At 48.8% G+C, this 18,173-nt stretch overlaps 1 protein-coding gene and 1 long non-coding RNA gene across 2 annotated transcripts in view; one reads left to right on the forward strand and one right to left on the reverse strand.

Moving 5' to 3' along the window:
- Positions 1 to 15,453, forward strand: part of STK10 (serine/threonine kinase 10) — a 106,313-nt gene extending 90,860 nt beyond the window's left edge. Inside the window, exons 14-19 of the mRNA XM_006195646.3 lie at positions 2,323 to 2,452; positions 4,377 to 4,501; positions 5,538 to 5,726; positions 6,227 to 6,352; positions 9,141 to 9,254; positions 12,920 to 15,453. Of these exons, the coding sequence (XP_006195708.1) occupies positions 2,323 to 2,452; positions 4,377 to 4,501; positions 5,538 to 5,726; positions 6,227 to 6,352; positions 9,141 to 9,254; positions 12,920 to 13,060 (825 nt within the window). The 3' untranslated portion in view covers positions 13,061 to 15,453. The remainder of the gene's footprint in view (positions 1 to 2,322; positions 2,453 to 4,376; positions 4,502 to 5,537; positions 5,727 to 6,226; positions 6,353 to 9,140; positions 9,255 to 12,919) is intronic.
- Positions 7 to 4,465, reverse strand: LOC116658982. The gene is made up of 3 exons (XR_004314229.1): positions 4,356 to 4,465; positions 1,747 to 3,920; positions 7 to 1,588 (listed from the first exon to the last, which is right to left on the reverse strand). It is a non-coding gene; the product is annotated as an uncharacterized LOC116658982 (long non-coding RNA).
- Positions 15,454 to 18,173: the final 2,720 nt, after the last annotated feature.

Here is an 18,173-nt window from a genome sequence, read left to right on the forward strand (position 1 = left end):
CTGCCTCTCAGTTGGGGAGTAGAGGGGTTGGGGAGTCCCAGCTTTGAGACCCTGGATGGCGACCCGAGCCCCTCTTTGTGGCCACTCCTTACCCTCGGATACTCACCTCTTATTCTGAATACCTAAATCCAGACCATCCCAGTTAGCACCCCTGTTGTCATCTCCCCGACGCAGTCTTCCTCGATGGCCCTTGCTCCCAGCTGGAAGTAAGCTCTCCCATCTCTGGACACCGCAGACCTGTACATCGACCTCTCCCAAAGCCTTCAGTGCCTCCTGCCTTGTTCTGTGGTCTTTTGTACATCACATCTCTTTGACCAACCCAGAACATCCATCTGCCCACGTGGCATCTTTTGGAATCTCAAAGACATCCAACCCAGATCTCCCAGACCTGGTCCAGATCTCGTGTTCTGAGGGGTTACCATGCTCCACTGTGTTGCCCGGCCAGAAGCCTTGTCATTCCTGACATCTCGTTTCCCTCCAGTCCTTCATCACCTCTTGAAGCTTGGCTTTTGTGTTTATCTCCAAACTATCTCTGGATCCATCAGCTTGTCAACATCTCTGAGACCTTCCTAGTCATTGCCTTTTGCCTGGACTGCTACCGCAGCATCCCAGCGAGGCTCCTTGCTTCCTCTTTGGCTCCCTTGCAGTTCTCTCTCTCACACTAGCAGGTATGATTGGTAGGAATTCTAAGTCTGACCATGTCACCCTCCCCCAACAGCCCCGTGCCTTTAAAACCTTCAGTAGCTCCCACTTTGTCCATAAGGCCAGACCAGCCTCCTCATGGTCTTACAAGGTCCTGTAGGTCTGGTTCCTGCCAGCCTCTCCCACCTAGACTCAGTCCCCCCTTCCCCAACCTCACCATCCTTCTTTGCACTTCTTGTCGGGCCACACTCTCATTTTGTCCCACTTCCTCTGCCCCCAAATGCAGAGAAAGCTGGAGTCTGCACTTACAAATGTTTGTGTGTTGCCTGTTTTAGCATTCATGGCTTACTAGGGTAGGTGCTGTTCGTTTTCCCCTTCACAGAGGCTCTCCTTCACATTGCAGTTAATAGTGGGGTCCAGGACCTCCAGCTAAGTCTAACTGCAGGACATCATCATACTTCCCAGGGCTGGGGAGGGTCAGGGAGACAGACCCTCATCCGCACAGAGGGAGAGGAGATTGGCCCTTTAAGAGTCCAATCTGGCAACTGCATCAAAAAGCCTCAAAAATGTGCACATCCTTTGGCCTAGATTTCCTGCTTCCAGGACTGATCTTGAAGATTAAGCATCACAGAGGTTCATGGATGTTTAGCTACCAGAATGTGAGAAGCAGCAATATCTAAAAGAAAATCTGTAAACAATCTTATATATTGGGTAAATAATTTAGGGTACAGTTATACCATGAAATATTTGCAGCCATTAAAATTTATTTTTGATAGAAGATTACATTATGACATGGAAAGGTCTTTTTAATAATTTTTTAAAACAGTGGTAAAATTGACGTAAGATGTGGCATCTTCCCCGTTTTGACGTGTACCGTTCAGTGGTACTAAATACCTTCATATCTTCGTGTACTCCATCGCCACCATCCAGCCCCAGGACTACTCATCTGGCAAACACGGAAACTGTACCCGTTAAACAGTAACTCCCCAGGATGCCCCCCTCCCAGTCCCAGTCCACCGCCATTCCACTTTGTCTACAGATTTGCCCTCATGTAAGTGGAATCAGACAGTATTTGTCCCTCTGGGTCTGGTTTATTTCACTTACCATGTCCTCAAGATTCATCCATGCTGTAGCATGTAGCGGAATTTCCTTCCTTTCAAAGGCTGAATAATACTTCATTGTACGTATATGCCGTGTTTTGTTTATCCATTCATCTGTCTGTGGACACTTGTTTCCAATCCCTTGGCTGTTGTGAATAATGCTGCCATGAATGTGGGTGTACAGGTATCTCTTCAAGCCTTTTAAGATGATTTTTGTGAAACAACAACAGAGGTAGATACATTTACATGGGTACACCAAAACCAGTTGCTAGCCTCGGGTGGTAAGGTTAGTAGGAATTTTTAATTTCTTACATGTTTCCTAAAATTTCTTAAGTTTTATTGTTTTTACTTTTTATTATGGAAAATTAAAAACATAAGCAGAAGTAGGTATAACAGTATAATGAACCTCCATGTACCCCTCACTTGACCTCCGTAATTCTCAGCTCCGGGCCACTCACTCCCCCACACCACTGTGTTATTTTGGAGTCCAGACATCCTGTCTTTTTACCTGTAAATATCTCAATGATGTAGTAGCCACCATACCATAAACACACCGAAAAGTTTAAATATGTAACAACAGGACCGGGACTTCCTAGCCAAGCAGAAGGAGGACCTGGAGCTGGCGATGAAGAGGATCACCGCGGACAACAGGCGGGAGATCTGCGACAAGGAGCGCGAGTGCCTCTCTAAGAAGCAGGAGCTCCTTCGAGGTGGGTGCCCGGCAGCGGGGGGGTGGGGATGGGGCGCCTGGCGCCACGTTGGCCCGTGTTGTCGCCATGAATGGACATCCCAGCCCCGGGCAAGAAACAACTGTTAGGTCTTCTCCACCGGAGAAGCAGACCGCAGCCTGCATGGTGAAACGTGAGGAAGACCCCCCTGAGGTCAGGACTGAGGCAAAGATACCAGTTCTCACCGACACTATGTGACGTTATTGCAGATGTCAAGGGGAGAAAGAGAAAAGGAGGCGATACAGAGTGGGTGGAAATAGTAAATAAGTGAGCTGGGTTAACAGGGTCGTGGAGGCGGGGGCGGTACGGAGAGCCCCTTGGTAACAGCCATCTCCCATTGAGAGACTCCTCTGCCAGGCCCTGTGCCTTAATCTCCTAGCTTAACCTCATTGAACCCTCTCCTTAACCCAAGGCAGGCCCCGCTACTGGCCCCGTTTTTATAGATGAGGAAAGGGAGGCCTGGAGAGTGACGACTCTTCGGCCAGGTTGCAGAGTTCATGAGCGGTAGAGTGGACCCTGAATGCAGACCTTACCTTGAAGCCAAGCTCGTAACTACCCTGGTGCGGTGGCGTTTTGGGGCAGGTTTGTCTGCTGGCAAGTCTCCCAGCATGAGATCTTCCAGAGACAAGTGTGGGCCACCACCCCTGGGGAGGAAGGGGATGGGGGAGGCTTATGCATCTGGATGATGTCACTCAGCAGTGGGGAGCTCAGCGGGGGATGCTGAGGTGGAGAGCTCCGGCGCAGGGCTTGGGGTCTGTTTAGAGCCCCCAAGCTATCTTATCTACGGCTAGCAGATGTTGGGAGCAGTTTTATAGGGGTATGCAAAGCAAGCAGGCTCCAAATGGCTAGAAGTCTGTTGTTTGAACTACATTTAAAATAATTGCATGAGTGAAAATCTGAGTTTGGAGCCTGTGGGCTTTAGAGCTAATGGGCCCTGTCTGCGGTGAAGACGTAAACACAGGACCGACATACAGGGCTGCCTCTGGCTCACTTACATGACAGGGGCTGCGCCAGGACTCTGATGGCCAGTGCAGCCGGACGGCATCGACCCCTCTGTGTTGGTGTGGACCAAGCAAAATGGGGTCCTTGTATTCTGACATTCCGAATAGAGCCACGGATGTTTCAGGAAAGCCCTTGATTCCTTTTGTCATGAGATGGTCTCTAAGAACCATCCTACTTGTGGGACGGTGGTTCTGATTTTGGTTTGGAAGCCAAATCACTGTTGCAATAGTCTGTGGGTAGATGCCAGCTTTCATGGGAACAGAAGAGCGGTGAAACAAACTGAACGTTCGCAGTGGGCTGAGTATGACCAGCTCTGTCTTACAGGACGTGGGGTTCTCCATCTGACGCCAGTTCTCTGCCCTGAGCACAGGGTCAGTTAATAGACTTCCAGGAATAAAATGCCAGATACTGTTTCAGTCACGTATAGATGGGAGGCAGAGAGTCTCACCTATGGAAATAGTGACAAGAGGCTGTCCTGTCTTCCTCGTGGGGTTACCATGTGAGCCCTTCCCATTTGCCCATTAGGTAAGCAGGCATAAGTGTCTTCCAAGGACATGTCTCCCTCTGTGGTATGGTTGTGCCCATTTGGCAGAGGTGGAAGATGAGGCCTGGAGACAATTTTTTTTTTTTTGCCCATCCCAAATCCCAGTGACGCAGCTGGGTTCTATCCTTGGTCTCCGGTTTCTCTAGCTCCTGACTCCAAACACTTCCCGCTATACTGTGCTGCTGGAAGCTGTCATCCCTTAGGTTTTAAGGACGTTTCTGGGAGTTGGCTGAGCCAACAGTCTTATGAGGTGGCACAGTTATCAGCTACAGTGTGAGGAGATCTGGCTCGGGGCGGAGTGGGGAGGGCCCGGTTGGGGTCCGGCCATCAGCACCTCACCAGGTAGCCTGTCCTCCGCAGACCGGGAGGCTGCGCTGTGGGAGATGGAGGAGCATCAGCTGCAGGAGAGGCATCAGCTGGTGAAGCAGCAGCTCAAAGACCAGTACTTCCTCCAGCGGCACGAGCTGGTGCGCAAACACGAGAAGGTGAGGCTCCTAGCTGGCCGGGGGGGGGGGGGGGGGGCTGCCACTGGGGGGCGCTGTGAGGCTGCCTTGAGGTGGGGCGTCACTTGCTCCCGAAGGGAGCCACGTTGGCCACAGCAAGGCTCAAGAAGTTCTTGAGGGATGTCCTGCCTCAGGTCAAGGGACCAGGAATAGGGAAAACCATCCGGTGGGGCAGACGGCCCAGGCAGCTCCCTCACTGACTCCGACATCTGATGTATGACTCTTTTGCCTTTTTCCCTTCCTTGTTTGGTCCTGTCTCTCCATTTTCACTTTGTTTCCCATGCGTTCCCTCAGAATAATTCTAGGTCTCAACTTAAATACCACCTCTGCCAGGAAGGAAGCCTTCCCCAATCTCCTCAGACAGGACAAGGGCCCCTGCTCTGTGTGGCCAGAGCACCATCTTCTGTGTGACTGGCTTGGTTCAGTCGCCTTAGTGGGGACAGAGACAGATAAACCGAGCTCTGGCTGCACATCTGGTGTGGGTTATGACATCTCCTAACCCAGGTGCAATGATGGACGTCAGCACAAGGCTGTGGGGCATGGAAGAAAGGTGCCCAACCTGGCTAGGAAGTCAGGGGAGGCCTCCTGGGGGAGGGGCTGCCTGTGCTGAGTTCTGAAATACAAACAGGTGTTAGGGGAGGGAAAAAATTCAAATTTATCAAGACTTTAAAAAATACGAACTGGTATATGTCATTAATAACGATGAACTATCCTATTATTGTACGTTTTGCTTTGAGACACTAGCTCAGGATGACATGCTACCATTGATTAGATGAGAAGGTATTTAGAAGGTAAGAATCCAAAACGTTATTAACAGTAATTTTTTGAAATGAGAACAGAAAATGTTATTGAAGAGTAGAAGTAAAATGACACAAGCCTTGCTCCGCTGCACGTCCTGGACCACGTGGGTCCTGGGCTCCTGGGCTGCGTGTGGCAGCCTTGGCCTCTGACCACACTCAGGTGCCTGGAGCGCAGCTGACCTTGGCCCTGGCTGGGCGTCTCCCCCCCACCCCCCCAGGAGCGCGAGCAGATGCAGCGCTACAACCAGCGCATGCTGGAGCAGCTGAAGGTGCGGCAGCAGCAGGAGAAGGCGCGGCTGCCCAAGATTCAGAGGAGCGAGGGCAAGACGCGCATGGCCATGTACAAGAAGAGCCTCCACATCAACGGGGCGGGCAGCGCCGCCGAGCAGCGCGAGAAGATCAAGCAGGTGGGGCCTGAGCCTTACGTGGCGGGTGGGATATAAAACGTAAGATGCAGCACAGGGTCGAGGAATGGAATGAAAACCTCATAAGCCTGGCGCTGAATCCCCCTGTGGTGGACAGGACAGGTGGGGAGGGAGCCTGGCGTTGCTGTCTCGTGCGTCACTCCCTTTCACACCCCGGGGGATCTGTCCTGCAGCTTCCTCTCATCCACTGAGACCCCACTCACAAGTCACCCCCGTGGCTCGGGGACATGGAGTCTGTGGCCCTGGGCTCCTGTGACTCCTAGCACGTGCCACAGCACAGGGTCATGTCCCCACTAGCCTGGGGGCTCTTTGAGGGCAGGGACTGGGTCTCAGCTCAGGGGGAGGACTTCGAGCAGGGGGCACAGCCTGAGAGGTGCAGCGGTCGTGAACAAATCAGCCCCGCAGGTGGGGTCCTCCTGGGACAGGGCTGAGGCAGGCCACCCTCTGGCCCCCCTGAGGGACGCCTCTGTTCTCCGTTGCAGTTCTCCCAGCAGGAGGAGAAGAGACAGAAGTCAGAGCGGCTGCAGCAGCAGCAGAAACATGAGAACCAGACGCGGGACATGGTGGCCCAGTGCGAGAGCAACATGAACGAGCTGCAGCAGCTGCAGGTGCCGCACTTTTTCTCAGTTGCCCCCGGGCAGCCAGCTCTCTGGGGGCCCAAAGAGCCCCCAGACAGGGGAGTCTCATCAGACAAACTCGGGGTGGAATGGATTCAGTCCTGCTGTTCTGTGCGATGCTGGCCAAATCATGTCGCCCTCCCAAGCCACAGTTCCCATGTCTATAAAATGGGTGTGTGTGCGTGGGTGATAATTCCTATTTTGCAGAACTGGAGTGAGGCTTTGTACATGTGATGACGGAGCTGCAAGTGCCATGCCTGGGGCCCGGCAGTCGGCATGCCGCTGGATTTCTCGTCATCATTGTGTCCTGGGAAGAGGTGTCCCAATTCCCCTAATACCAAAACCAGACAAAGACATTATGAGAAGGAAAGTTACAGAACAGTAACTCTCATGAACACCAAAGCACAAATCCTCAACAAAATGTTAGCAAATAGAATCCAAAAATGTATAAAGATAACTACATACCATGACCTAGTGGGATTTATCCCAGGGCTCGTGTAATATGCAAAAACCAATAATGTAATCCATGATACCAGCAGGCGAAGGAAGAAAAATCACATGATCATACTAGTGATAGATACAGAAAAAGCATTGGACCAAAGCCAGCACCTGCTCATGATAAACACTCTTACGTAAACTAGGAATAGGGGGGAATTTCCTCAGCTTGATAAAGAACATCTACAAAAACCTACGGCTACCATCATCCTTAATGGTGACAAGCTCAAAACTTTCCCACGAAGGCCAGGAAAAGGTATCCTGGGGTTGCCAAGCCCCTTCGTGACCCCCTTTCCCTAGGGAGAGCCGCAGTGCTCCACTCCGGACTCAGCCTCACCCTGAGGGGCCCCCCGCCCAGGGGCTGGTACTTGGAGCCCCCTTGTGGTGGAGTGAGGCATTACTACCTGAGGGATGGCCACAAACCTCTGTGACCTTGGGAAATTGTTTAGGCTACTGGATCCCTCTGGCAATTTCTGGAAAGGCAGGGAGGTGTGAAGGAAACATTACAGGTGTTGAAGCCTGTTGGGTAGGGGTTCTGCTGGTTGTTGCTGTGTGAATTGTAGCCAATCATCTTCTGTTATCTTTTTCCCAGTCCTGCTTCATGGGGTTCCTGTGAGGATGAGCTGAGAAAACCCAGGCAGAGTGCTGGGCGCCCAGCTCGGGGCAGGTCAGAGGTTCTCAGGGCTGCTATTGGTATTATTCCCAACTAAACCGATTCCTAAACTCCTAAAACCCTTGAGCTTGAAACCCCAAATAAAAATCCCCCCAGGGGGTCTACCCTTCCCATCCAGTGGGGTCAAGGTATCTGGATAAAGGCCCTTTCCCCCTTGCTTTTAAACTCCTTGTACACCACAAAATTGATTCCCTGTGAGGAATGTATGGTCACGTCTGCCTGTGAGAGATTCCAGGTAAGTTTTCTGAGGCAGATAACTTACCTCAGAGAGAAAGCGGTGAGGTTGGCAGAGCTCCGGTCAGGCCCACGGCCCCTATCCCCTGTCACAGATCTCTCCTGAGGAAATGGTATGTGATGCAGAAACTTATGCATATAATTTATATAAATAAATACTGATACTTGCAGATTATCTTAGCTTACGCTGCCAAAACAACACACCACAGCTGGGTGGCTTACACAACTGAAGTTTATTTTCTTACAGTTTTGGAGCCTGGGAGTCCAAAATCAGCTTTACCAGCTGGTGAAGCCTCTCTCCCTGGCTTGCAGATGGATGCCTTCTGGCTGTGTCCTCTCAGGGAGAGAGGGTGGGAGGGAAAGGGGTGGGGGGAGAAAAGGATGAGGGAAACGGGAGAAAAGGAAGGGAGATGGAGAGAGAGGGAGGGAGCAAGCTCTCTGGTGTCCCCTCCTATATAAGGGCACTAATCCCATCAGGAGGGCCCTACTCTCTTGACCTCATCTAACCCTAAATTATCTCCCCAAAGGCCCCGCATCTCCAAATACCATCACACTGGGGATGAGGGCTTCAACATATGAATCTGGGGGAGACAATTCAGTCCATAGCACAGATGTTTAACACAATGCTATTCAGAACAGTGAAAACTGGCCTCTCTCTCTCTCCCCGCATTTGGAGATGGCCTGCACTCTGTCTATGGAGTGTGTAGCTACTTTTAATCTGAGCACCCAACCCCCACACCCCGTGACCTTTCTCTTGCCTTTCAATGTATCTCTTTGAATAAATCTACCTTTACTCACAAAAAAAAAAAAAAAAAAAAAAAAAAAAAAAAAAAAATTAAGAGCAACCTAAGTGGCCAAAAATAGGAGAATGTGTAAGTTTTATAAATCCATATTGTGGGATATTTTGTAGGCATTAAAAATGATTATAAAAAGTTAATTCTTTATAGAAATGTTTATATTACAATGTTAAGAGGCAAGGGAGGCAGGTCTCAGAATTATATATACAGGACAGAGACTGACAGGGCGTACATCTAATATTTTTAGTGGTTGCCTCTGTGTGGTGGGATTAGGGCACAAATTTATTGTTAATAGTTTTATTGTTAAAATAACATATACGTTCATGTTGAAAAATTCAAACAACGCAAAAAAGCAGAAGTGAGAAAGTTGCAAAATTGCTGCAGATCCCACTACACGGTAAGAACTGTTAATATTCTGGAATATTCTTCTGGGCACCTCTTGGTGCATATGCATTTACACGCATAGAGTTTCGTATAAATGGGACTTATAATCAAGGAGAAGTAATGAATGATGGCTACAGCATAAGGTATGTCTCCGCCCTCTGTGCTGCTTACCTGTTCTGCCTGGAATATGTTCCAGAATGAAAAGTGTCACCTCCTGGTAGAGCATGAAACCCAGAAGCTGAAGGCCCTGGACGAAAGCCACAACCAGAACCTGAAGGACTGGCGGGACAAGCTCCGGCCACGCAAAAAGGTAACCCTGTCTGGGCTGGTGGGCTCAGTGGTGGGCTCGGCTCCATGATGTGCCACAGGTGTCTGCCTAGGGTGTGGAGATAGACAGAGGTATGGATGAGACACAGATTTATGGATTTATTTTAAGGAACTGGCTCACCTGAGTGTAGGGGCTCTTAAGTCTGAAACCTGCAGGGCAGACTGCAGGCTGGAGACAGGGAAGAGCTGATGTTGCATCTGGAGGCACGGTCTTCTTTCCTTAGGGGGGACTTCAGTCTTTTCTCTCAAGGATCCACTGATAAATGACACTCACCCCCATTAGGGAGGGTAATCTGCTTTATTCAGCGTCGCTTGAGTTAAATGTTAAATCACATCTTTAAAAAACCCCTTCACAATGACATCTAGACTGGCTTTGACCAAACTGGCTACCATGGCTTTGCCAGGTTAACAAATAAGTGAACCATCACAGGGCCTCAGTGTGGTCATTTGTAAGATGAAGATATGAATATTGTGTAGCGTTATATAAAAAGTCACCAGCCCACAGTACAGGCCAAGGACGTATTCATTTCCTTCCACTCTCCTAAACTCGGAGGGAAGAGCTGCCCTAATTACCCTTGACCACGTGTCCTTGGGCCCTGAGATTTGTCCTGCCACTTGAGCTCTGCTCGCTGTAACTGTGGTCTGGACAGGAGGCAGCTGCCCACCTCAGCCACATAATGGCCTTGGAAATCCTTGAATTGGGTCTTCCCTCCCTGTGCTAATGGAGCTTTCTGGCTGGAAGCTGGCCAGGGTCCCAGACCTTCCCGTGAACAGGCCCGCACTCATCTGTAACCACGGCCTGCTAGGACTTTGGTTACTTGACACTCAAATCAATAATGCTCCTACTGACATAGGTTGACTCAGGCATCAGGAAATAAACGTTCGCCTGGTTCTCTTACCTGGGGGTTCTATACCCTTGACACATCCTGAGAGGGTTTGAAAATGATCACGTTGCCTCTAGCAACTGCCTCATATCTTCGTGGGGGCGCCTGGGCTTAGGGGAGGTAGCACAAGTATGTGTTTGGAGAGCTGGCTTTGGATTTTGCTTGCGGGGGCTTGCCTCTTTCCAGGGTTCTTTGTAGAATTATTCTGTCATTAGTTACGTGGGTTGCTGCTGGAACACTGACCCCGAAGTGATGATTTTCATTCTGGAATAAACATTCCTTTACACTCTTGCATTTCAGTCAGCAGCCTTGACCTGCTGCCCATGCATGGGGGGGCGGGAGGGCAGGGGAAATGATTGTACATTGTAGAATATTTTTAGGAAAATTCAGATTTCTTTCTCTCAAGTACAGAATATATTGGTAGGGTCAATAAAGTGTTGCTTGGGTTGTAGTTAACTCAGAATGTGGCCTCAGACATCTCTTGCCCCTGAACCTCGCTTTTGGGGGATATAAGATGAAGGTAACACTTCTTCCCTTGAAACAGAAGGGAAAGTCAAATCTGGCCCACTGTCTGCATTTGTAAATAAAAGTTTTATTGGAACATAGCCATGCTCATTCATTTACATATTGTGTATGGCTGATTTTATGCTACAACAATTGAGTAGTTGTGACAGAAACCTTAAGGTCTGCAAAGCTGAAGATATTTACAACCTGGCCCTTTACATAAAAAAAGATCACTGACTCTTACCTTAGGTTATATAGAGGTAATACAGAGTAGTGCTTAAGAGCATAGGCCTTGAAGTAAGACAGATGCAGGAGAAAGTCCTAGCTCCCCCATCACCAGCTGTGAGACCCTGGGCAAGTTACTAAACCTCTCTGTGCTCAAAAAAGTGGTAGCTATTACAATTAAATTTGTATTCTTATAGCAGAAGTTACAAACTGATGGCCTGTGGGCTGAAATTGGCTTACAGATGTTAGGTTTGGCCAACACACAGCAATTAAAAAAAATTTTTTTAAGTTGCCAACTTTCTAAGTGTAAAGAACTTTTACATAAAAATCTGGATTTCCAGTTTGTTTTGAAAACCCAGGAGCTCTAGCCCATCATACCGCGTGACAGCAGTCAGCTGGAGCTGAGGAGAAACTGCCCTCTTCAGACACTGCATGGGCTCTTCACCTCACCGCAGTCCCCACCACCCCCTACTGCCTCACATCCAGCTCTCTTCACTCGTTTAATTCACCTGGCTGGCTCCTACAGACACTAGATTTTGTAACCTCTTATAAAAGCTTAAACAGTACTATTTTTATATTACTTATATATAATGTTTGCTTGTCACAAACACTTGAATATTAATATATCCAGAAAAAGAGAACCTGAGCCAAGAATTTTGTGAATTACAAGACATTTCACATCAGTCAAGTCCAAGATGAGGCGTGACTTGAAATACCTTGCCCTCCCTCATATGGATGTTTCATAACAGACTGGAAGAATTGGCATTGTGATCCAGTGTCTGTTCCCCATCTTGTCTAAGAGGCAGAGAGAACTCACTAGAATTTAGTACAATTGAAGGAACAAGTGCTTACGGGGGTATCTGGTAATTAAGTTATTTACTGAGACTGTATCAGGGCATCCAAAGAATAGTTTTCAAATCCTATGAAAGTAGATACTTCTATTGGGAAAGTAAGGAAATCTGGCTGATGGTCAAACACCTCTTACTAATGAAGCCACATTTACTGAGTAACCACATGTGCCCGGCTTTGCAGATAGTGAAGCACAGTGTTTCAGAGCTTGAACTCTGAAGTTAGACCCATCTTGGCCCTGCCTCCAGCTAGCTGAGGAGCCTTGGGCAAGTGACCTAAGCTCCCTGAGCCTCAGTTTCTCCATCTATAAGATGGGGACAATAGCATCTGTCTCATAGGGTGAAGAATAAGCTATAATGCACTTACCATAGTGCTTGGCACAGGAAGTACTAAGTATAGCTCCTTAGTTTTAAACTTAATATCTGTAACCGCCCTGCCAGGCAGGTGATATTGCCATTTTACACGAGAAGAAAGAGACCTGGGGAGGAGAGGTAGACACGCAGAGGCCCGCAGAGTTGGTCACGAACTGAGTTCTATCAGACTGGAAAGCTCATGGTCTTTCTCTGCACTCTGCTTCCTTTCTTAATTGAATGCTTATTTTTGGAGAAGCCTCAAGAAATTTTTCTGGTAGGATCCAATTTATCTAGATAAACTTGCAATGTGCCCAAGGGAAGCTCCCCTCGGAGTTCCAGGATGTGCTTTTACAACGTAGAGACCCCTGTCCTACCAGAGATTTTCAGAATAGAATCTCAGTGGGGGCATGACTGCACTTGTCTTTTGAAAAGAGCTCCCCTGACTGTGTGGGACAGTGCCCTGGTTAGGAGCACTGCGTAACTCGGACATCTCTGCTCCCCGCCGCTGTTTAATCTCCTGCTCTAATTTGTACCTCAGGTTTTTCTCCATTCACTTGGCTGTTTCCCTGCCAGCAGGTCTGCATCTGCTTCTCCCTCTTGCCCTGTCTAGATTGGCATTTCTCCAAACCAGAGCCCTTGGCCCACAGGAAACTCCCACGTGGCTGTGGCAGGAGAAGGGAGGTGGTCCTTACCTTCTGGGCTGTGGGAAAGGAAAGAGGGAAGGCCAGGTTACCCAAGCACAAAGGCCTGGGAGGGAAACTTCCAGAGAAGGTCACTTTGGTGGGGTTCCTGTGGGATCCAACCGAGCTTCATCTGCCCTCTCTCTATCTTAGGCTCTGGAAGAAGATCTGAACCAGAAGAAGCGAGAGCAGGAGATGTTCTTCAAAATGAATGAGGAGACAGAGAGCCCGAACCCCACCACGCCGAACAAGGCCACCAAGTTCTTCTCCTACAGCTCTGCGGATGCTCCTTAACAGCCGCCCAGGACTGTGGCTGGCAGGCCGGCAGGCCTCTGGAGCCGTCCCGTTCTCTGTGAACAAGTAACTCAGGACCCCCTTCCCTCTTGCTTCCACGTCAGCTCAAATCCAGCCCCCGGCCTTGTGCCGCCCCAGCTGTGCCCAACAGATCCACCCCAGTGTTCCTGACTTCTCGCTCACTCGTTGCAGGCGAGGTTTTAATGTGTGTTGCCTGATCCTAATGTATATTCTCTTTACGCCCCGGGTCCCTGCCAGCTGTTGGTGATTTGGGCTGCTGGTGGGGCCATGGGCCAGGAGGAATAGGTGCTCTGTGGCCTCGAGGCCCCTCCTGTTTGCCAAAACACCAGTTTTGCTGTCTGTGGACACAGCGCTACACCTGAAGTCACCACGGGCTCATCCATGGTGTAACTCTTGGTGGCTTTCCGCCACTTCCTGCACTGTCAGACAAGAGTTACAGCTTCTCCCAGCTGCTCTGACTCCCAGTGGGGCCCGGTCTGCAGCCAGCTGGTCAGAGGGCCCCTCATTCCTCTAGTCCCCCAGTTTGCTTTTCTCTTGAGACATGCCTGCAACGGTGGGAATGGGGAGAGCCTGAACTGTTCCTTCTGCTGATCTCAGGTGTTTCATGTCATCATTATCGCCCCTTCCTTTGCACACACGCCTCCTACAAACACAGACACAGACAGACAGACAGACAGACAGACAGACACACACACACACACACACACACACACACCTTGGCCCGCTGGCACTACCCAGGCTTGCCTCTGCCCTGGGCCTCTTATGCCAGGTAGACTGAAACATGTCCGCTGCCTGAGACCATGCATCTGAGCACATTAGGTGGAGCTGTTGGTCTGGGGTGTGCTGCTAGCCTGTGACTCCTTTTGGCTCCCGTGTGGTATCCTATGTTCCGGGATAAATTTCTCACCCCCGGAAGACTTTCCCAACCTAGTCATTCTGTCTTCACTTGCCCATCCTGTCTACAGGTGATAAGGGAAGGCCGCTTCCCTCTGCCCTGTGTCCCTCCGAGTTCCCAAGTCCAGCTTTATGCTTCAGACAGAGGCTGGCTGTTCCTGGGACTCCTATTCAGGAAGAAAAGGCATCAGGGAGAAATGTAGCGCTTCCAGCCCCCAGGCACCTGGCAGAAGCAAGGCTTCTGTATCTCAGATGGAATTCTGGGCCTGTGGGTGGCTCAGCTGGCCTCCCACAAATTCCAGTCCTCACAGGTTGCATAGTGTAGATTATCCAGTTAAGCAAATGCTCAAACCGGTATTCGGTTTATTTATAAAGAAAACTTTTTTCATCTTTATCTCTAACTTGATACAAATATAAATGAATGGCTTTTTTAGGAATACCTGCTGTAAAAAACCCCATAAAACCGAAGGTGATTTTGAAGAATCAAATGGCTGTATTGAGCTTGGGTAGTATTTTGCTACTGGTAGGGTGACTGACACACCCCAGGTGGACTTTTCTTTCTTCACTCCTATAGGTTAAGGCTTGGTGCTTTGTCTTTCTAAAGCAATTCCCTGGAGTTTTCTGGGCACTGGCTATAACTGGATCTTTCGGAGGAAGGGTAGCATTCAACAGGAAAAGGGACTTGGGGTCCCCGAGTCTTCTATATACAGTAAAGATGCTCTGGGGGCCGTGGGACAGCACTGGTCCTCAGGTTAATGAGCACTCAGCTTACCTGCTTCAGTATTTGAACCAGATGGGACAATCTGAAAGGTCTCACAAAAATGAGACAAGTCAAATAAGTGTCCCCTTTGATTCTCTGGTGCACGGGTGCCGGGAAAGCATCAACTAGCAGCAGTAACTTCAGAACACTGACCCAGTCCCACCAGGCGAGGCCAGCACTAGCGGAGGGTCAGGCACTGACCAGTGGCAGGGCTGGTCTGGGCTTTATTTACAACACTGCCTTTTGTAGCCTGGGGTGTGAGAATGAGTGTTAGGTGGAATGCCAGTTTCATGGTTCAGGCCAAAGTCTTTGATCATTTCCTTATTTGGCTTATTATTCACAATGGAATCTCATTCAAGGACTTTCTGCTTCCTGCTTGGCGCTGCCCGAGTCCCCAAAGCTCCCCTGTCCTTTCTGGATGGGGTCTGGTTGGGTGTCCCAGCTTCCCGTGTGCAGGGACTGTCACTGAGAAGGCCCATGCAGTATTCCTCGTGCTCTGTGCTAATGTTTTCTCTGGAAGGGACAGACGGAACCGTTTCTCATTTTCACTCAGTTTTTAGCAGAGTAAATATAACTAACTTATACTTTTCCCTTTATGAAGAATAGAAGTTATTTTTATGTAGTTTTTGATCTTTATACAAAACTTTTGTAAAATGTTCTCTGCACAGGTAACTGCAAGAGTGTAAATATGCTTCTAATAAAGTAACAGTGTGAGAAACTCTGCGTTTAGGGCTGTTCTCTTGGGTTGAGGTGGGCAAAGCAGGGCAGACCAGCCCACAGTTGCCGGGCAGGGAAGGGTTTACTATCTTCTGAGTACACTGGTGCCTTCCAGGTTGGACAGCAGGTCAGACTTCGGGGTTTCTGTTCTGAAAGAAGTTACGCTTGGTTGTGTGTGTGTGTTTTCTCTACAGACATTTAATATTCTCATTTAACAACAAACATTTGACCCCCAAGAGTTCTCACACATTAACTTACTGAATCCTTTCAACAACCTGGGGGGAAGACCTTGCCATTCCTGTTTCACAGATGAGGAGACAGACACTGGGTAAGGAGAGGGTCAGGATGAAGCTCACAACACTGGTAAGTGACGCCTATGGGATTCAAATTTCGAACTTCCCTGCCTCCTCCACATCTCCTCTCCTGCCAGTTACGCCCATTACACTCAGCAGAATCACACACACTTAAACCACTAGCCATCTATGCCATATTTAAAAGTGTTTGTCTGCCATGCCTCTAAAAGCCCATTCATGGGTTCTTAACCTAGGGCCCATGGACCACCCCCGCCCCCTACACACACACAAAGGATCCATGAGTAGAATTCAGGGTATCTCTGTACCTGGATGGGTAAGATTTGGTCTTTAGTGTCACAAACCTCTAACCGGAATTCAGCAATCCCTCTTTTTATGGGTATAGGCAACAATCTCTAATGTTATTACCAGTACTTGAGATTGCCAACAGTAGAAATCACAGAGATTTCACCTCACATTAGAGCTGCTGCAGACGTCTCCAATTACCATTTTCGTTTGTCATTTTGAAATTACAGTAGTTGTTGGGCTTATCGCTGGATACTGTTACTTAATGAGATGTCAATACATGTATATATATACGTCACACATAAATAATACATAGTGTTTCTAACATTTTGACACCTCTATTTCACTTTGATTGGTTTCACTTGTAATCTCTGTACTTTATGCTCTGCATTTGAAGGTATTCTTCTGAGGAGTTCATATTCTTTGTGGAATGCCTTAAGATTAAGAATGCCTCCTCTGTCTGTAGCCCTGAGTTGTCACCGTCCTAGAAACTTTCCAGTTATTGGCCTAGAAACTGTCCCACCAGCAGGTGGCAGTCCACTGTCACAGTGTCCCACAGGTCTGCGAACTCAGTGTGTCTGGGGGATGCAGGTGGATAAGCAACTGGCCTGCCTCCCACTAAGGGCCAGAAAAATGACTGAGGTTCCTGGGGGAAAAGGTGGAAAGACAATGCGTTAGGGGACGCTGAAACTTGGGAAAGGAGCTCATTCCACATTAATTGACACCTCTTAAGCACCAAGTACTAGAGATGTTGAAATAAGACACAGACACTGGCTTCAAATGTAGCCTGGGAGAATCAGGGAAGACTTCCCAGTGGAGGTGATGCTAAATCTAGGAGGACAAACTAGTATGTGCCAAAACAGCCTCATTAAGAGACTGGGGTTCAGTTGAGGGTGAGTGGTTTACAGGCCATGAGACAGAGAAGGATAGGACCAGACCTGCATGCCAGGCTCACACTGACCTATACTGCCTTGAGAACAGTAAGAAGGCAGGCAAAGAGTTCACTCAGAGGAGGGACAGTTGAAATCATGACCATAGCTATTCAAGAGATCAGCTGAGGACAGAGATGATGTTGAATGGGAATATTGGCCCACAAAAGTTGGAAGGCTTTAGGAAGGGAAGGGCAGACAGCAGACTTCATGAAGGCAGGGAGTAAGACCTTAGCTGACTCCTAAACACCTAGAACCCAGCAAGCAGCAACACCAAGATACTCAGTCTGGGCGCCTCGTGCCATAAAGGGTCTATTAAGAGAGCAGTGGGGATCCGGGAGCTGTAGGCTGGATGTATATTAACCTACGGTGCTACCAGAGATGTTCACTAAGTCTGATGAATGTCTTTAGTTAAAAATGAAACAGAGAACTTTCACTGCCAGTGATGGCAGACTAGGTCATCCTGATCAGTCCTAAGACTCAGAACAATTAGAAAATCTGGACAGAAGTACCACACACATCTCCTTGAAGGCACACGAGAACTACAAGATAGTGAAGAACTGCCAGGCTAGGACTCAAGCAAGGATGGAGAGAACCAGAGAGATGACGCTGGTGTTCTATCCTGGGAGCATCTGCTGATCCCAGAGTGGGTAGCAGAAATGTGGAGCTGAGCTTCTGACAGCCCCCGAGGGCCAAGAGCACAAGGATTAGATGCCAGGGTCTGGTAAGGGCTGGATGTTGGGGACCAAGTGAAATCCTTCCCTTTGCAGGGCCAGCAAAGGCTACACCCATGAATAACAGTGAACCTGATGTTGACAGGCCTCAGAGGGACTGCAGTTCTCCTTCAGATAATCAAAATCCCTAAAACTATCCTCGGGTGATACAGGATTGCTACTGCTTACAAGCTCCCGGCAAAGGGTGCATCCTCTCCGGAGTGGAAAGCCGCCTTAGGCTTCAATGATTTCTGCAATGATTTATTTTGCAAATGGTTTATTTTACAAATTAAACATCTAGCACACAGTTAAAAAATAACTAGGCACACAGGAAAACATTAAAGGCAAAACCGGCATAAAAAATGAACATCTGAAGTAGACCAAGAGGCACCAGATACTGAAGTAACCTGAGTATAAAACCACTATGCTATGCTTGAGGAGACAGACAATATGATTTGAAATTTTCAGCAGCTAAAAACAAAA

The sequence above is a fragment of the Camelus ferus genome, chromosome 22 (genome assembly GCF_009834535.1).
Source record: "Camelus ferus isolate YT-003-E chromosome 22, BCGSAC_Cfer_1.0, whole genome shotgun sequence".
NCBI classification, from domain to species: Eukaryota; Metazoa; Chordata; class Mammalia; order Artiodactyla; family Camelidae; genus Camelus; species Camelus ferus.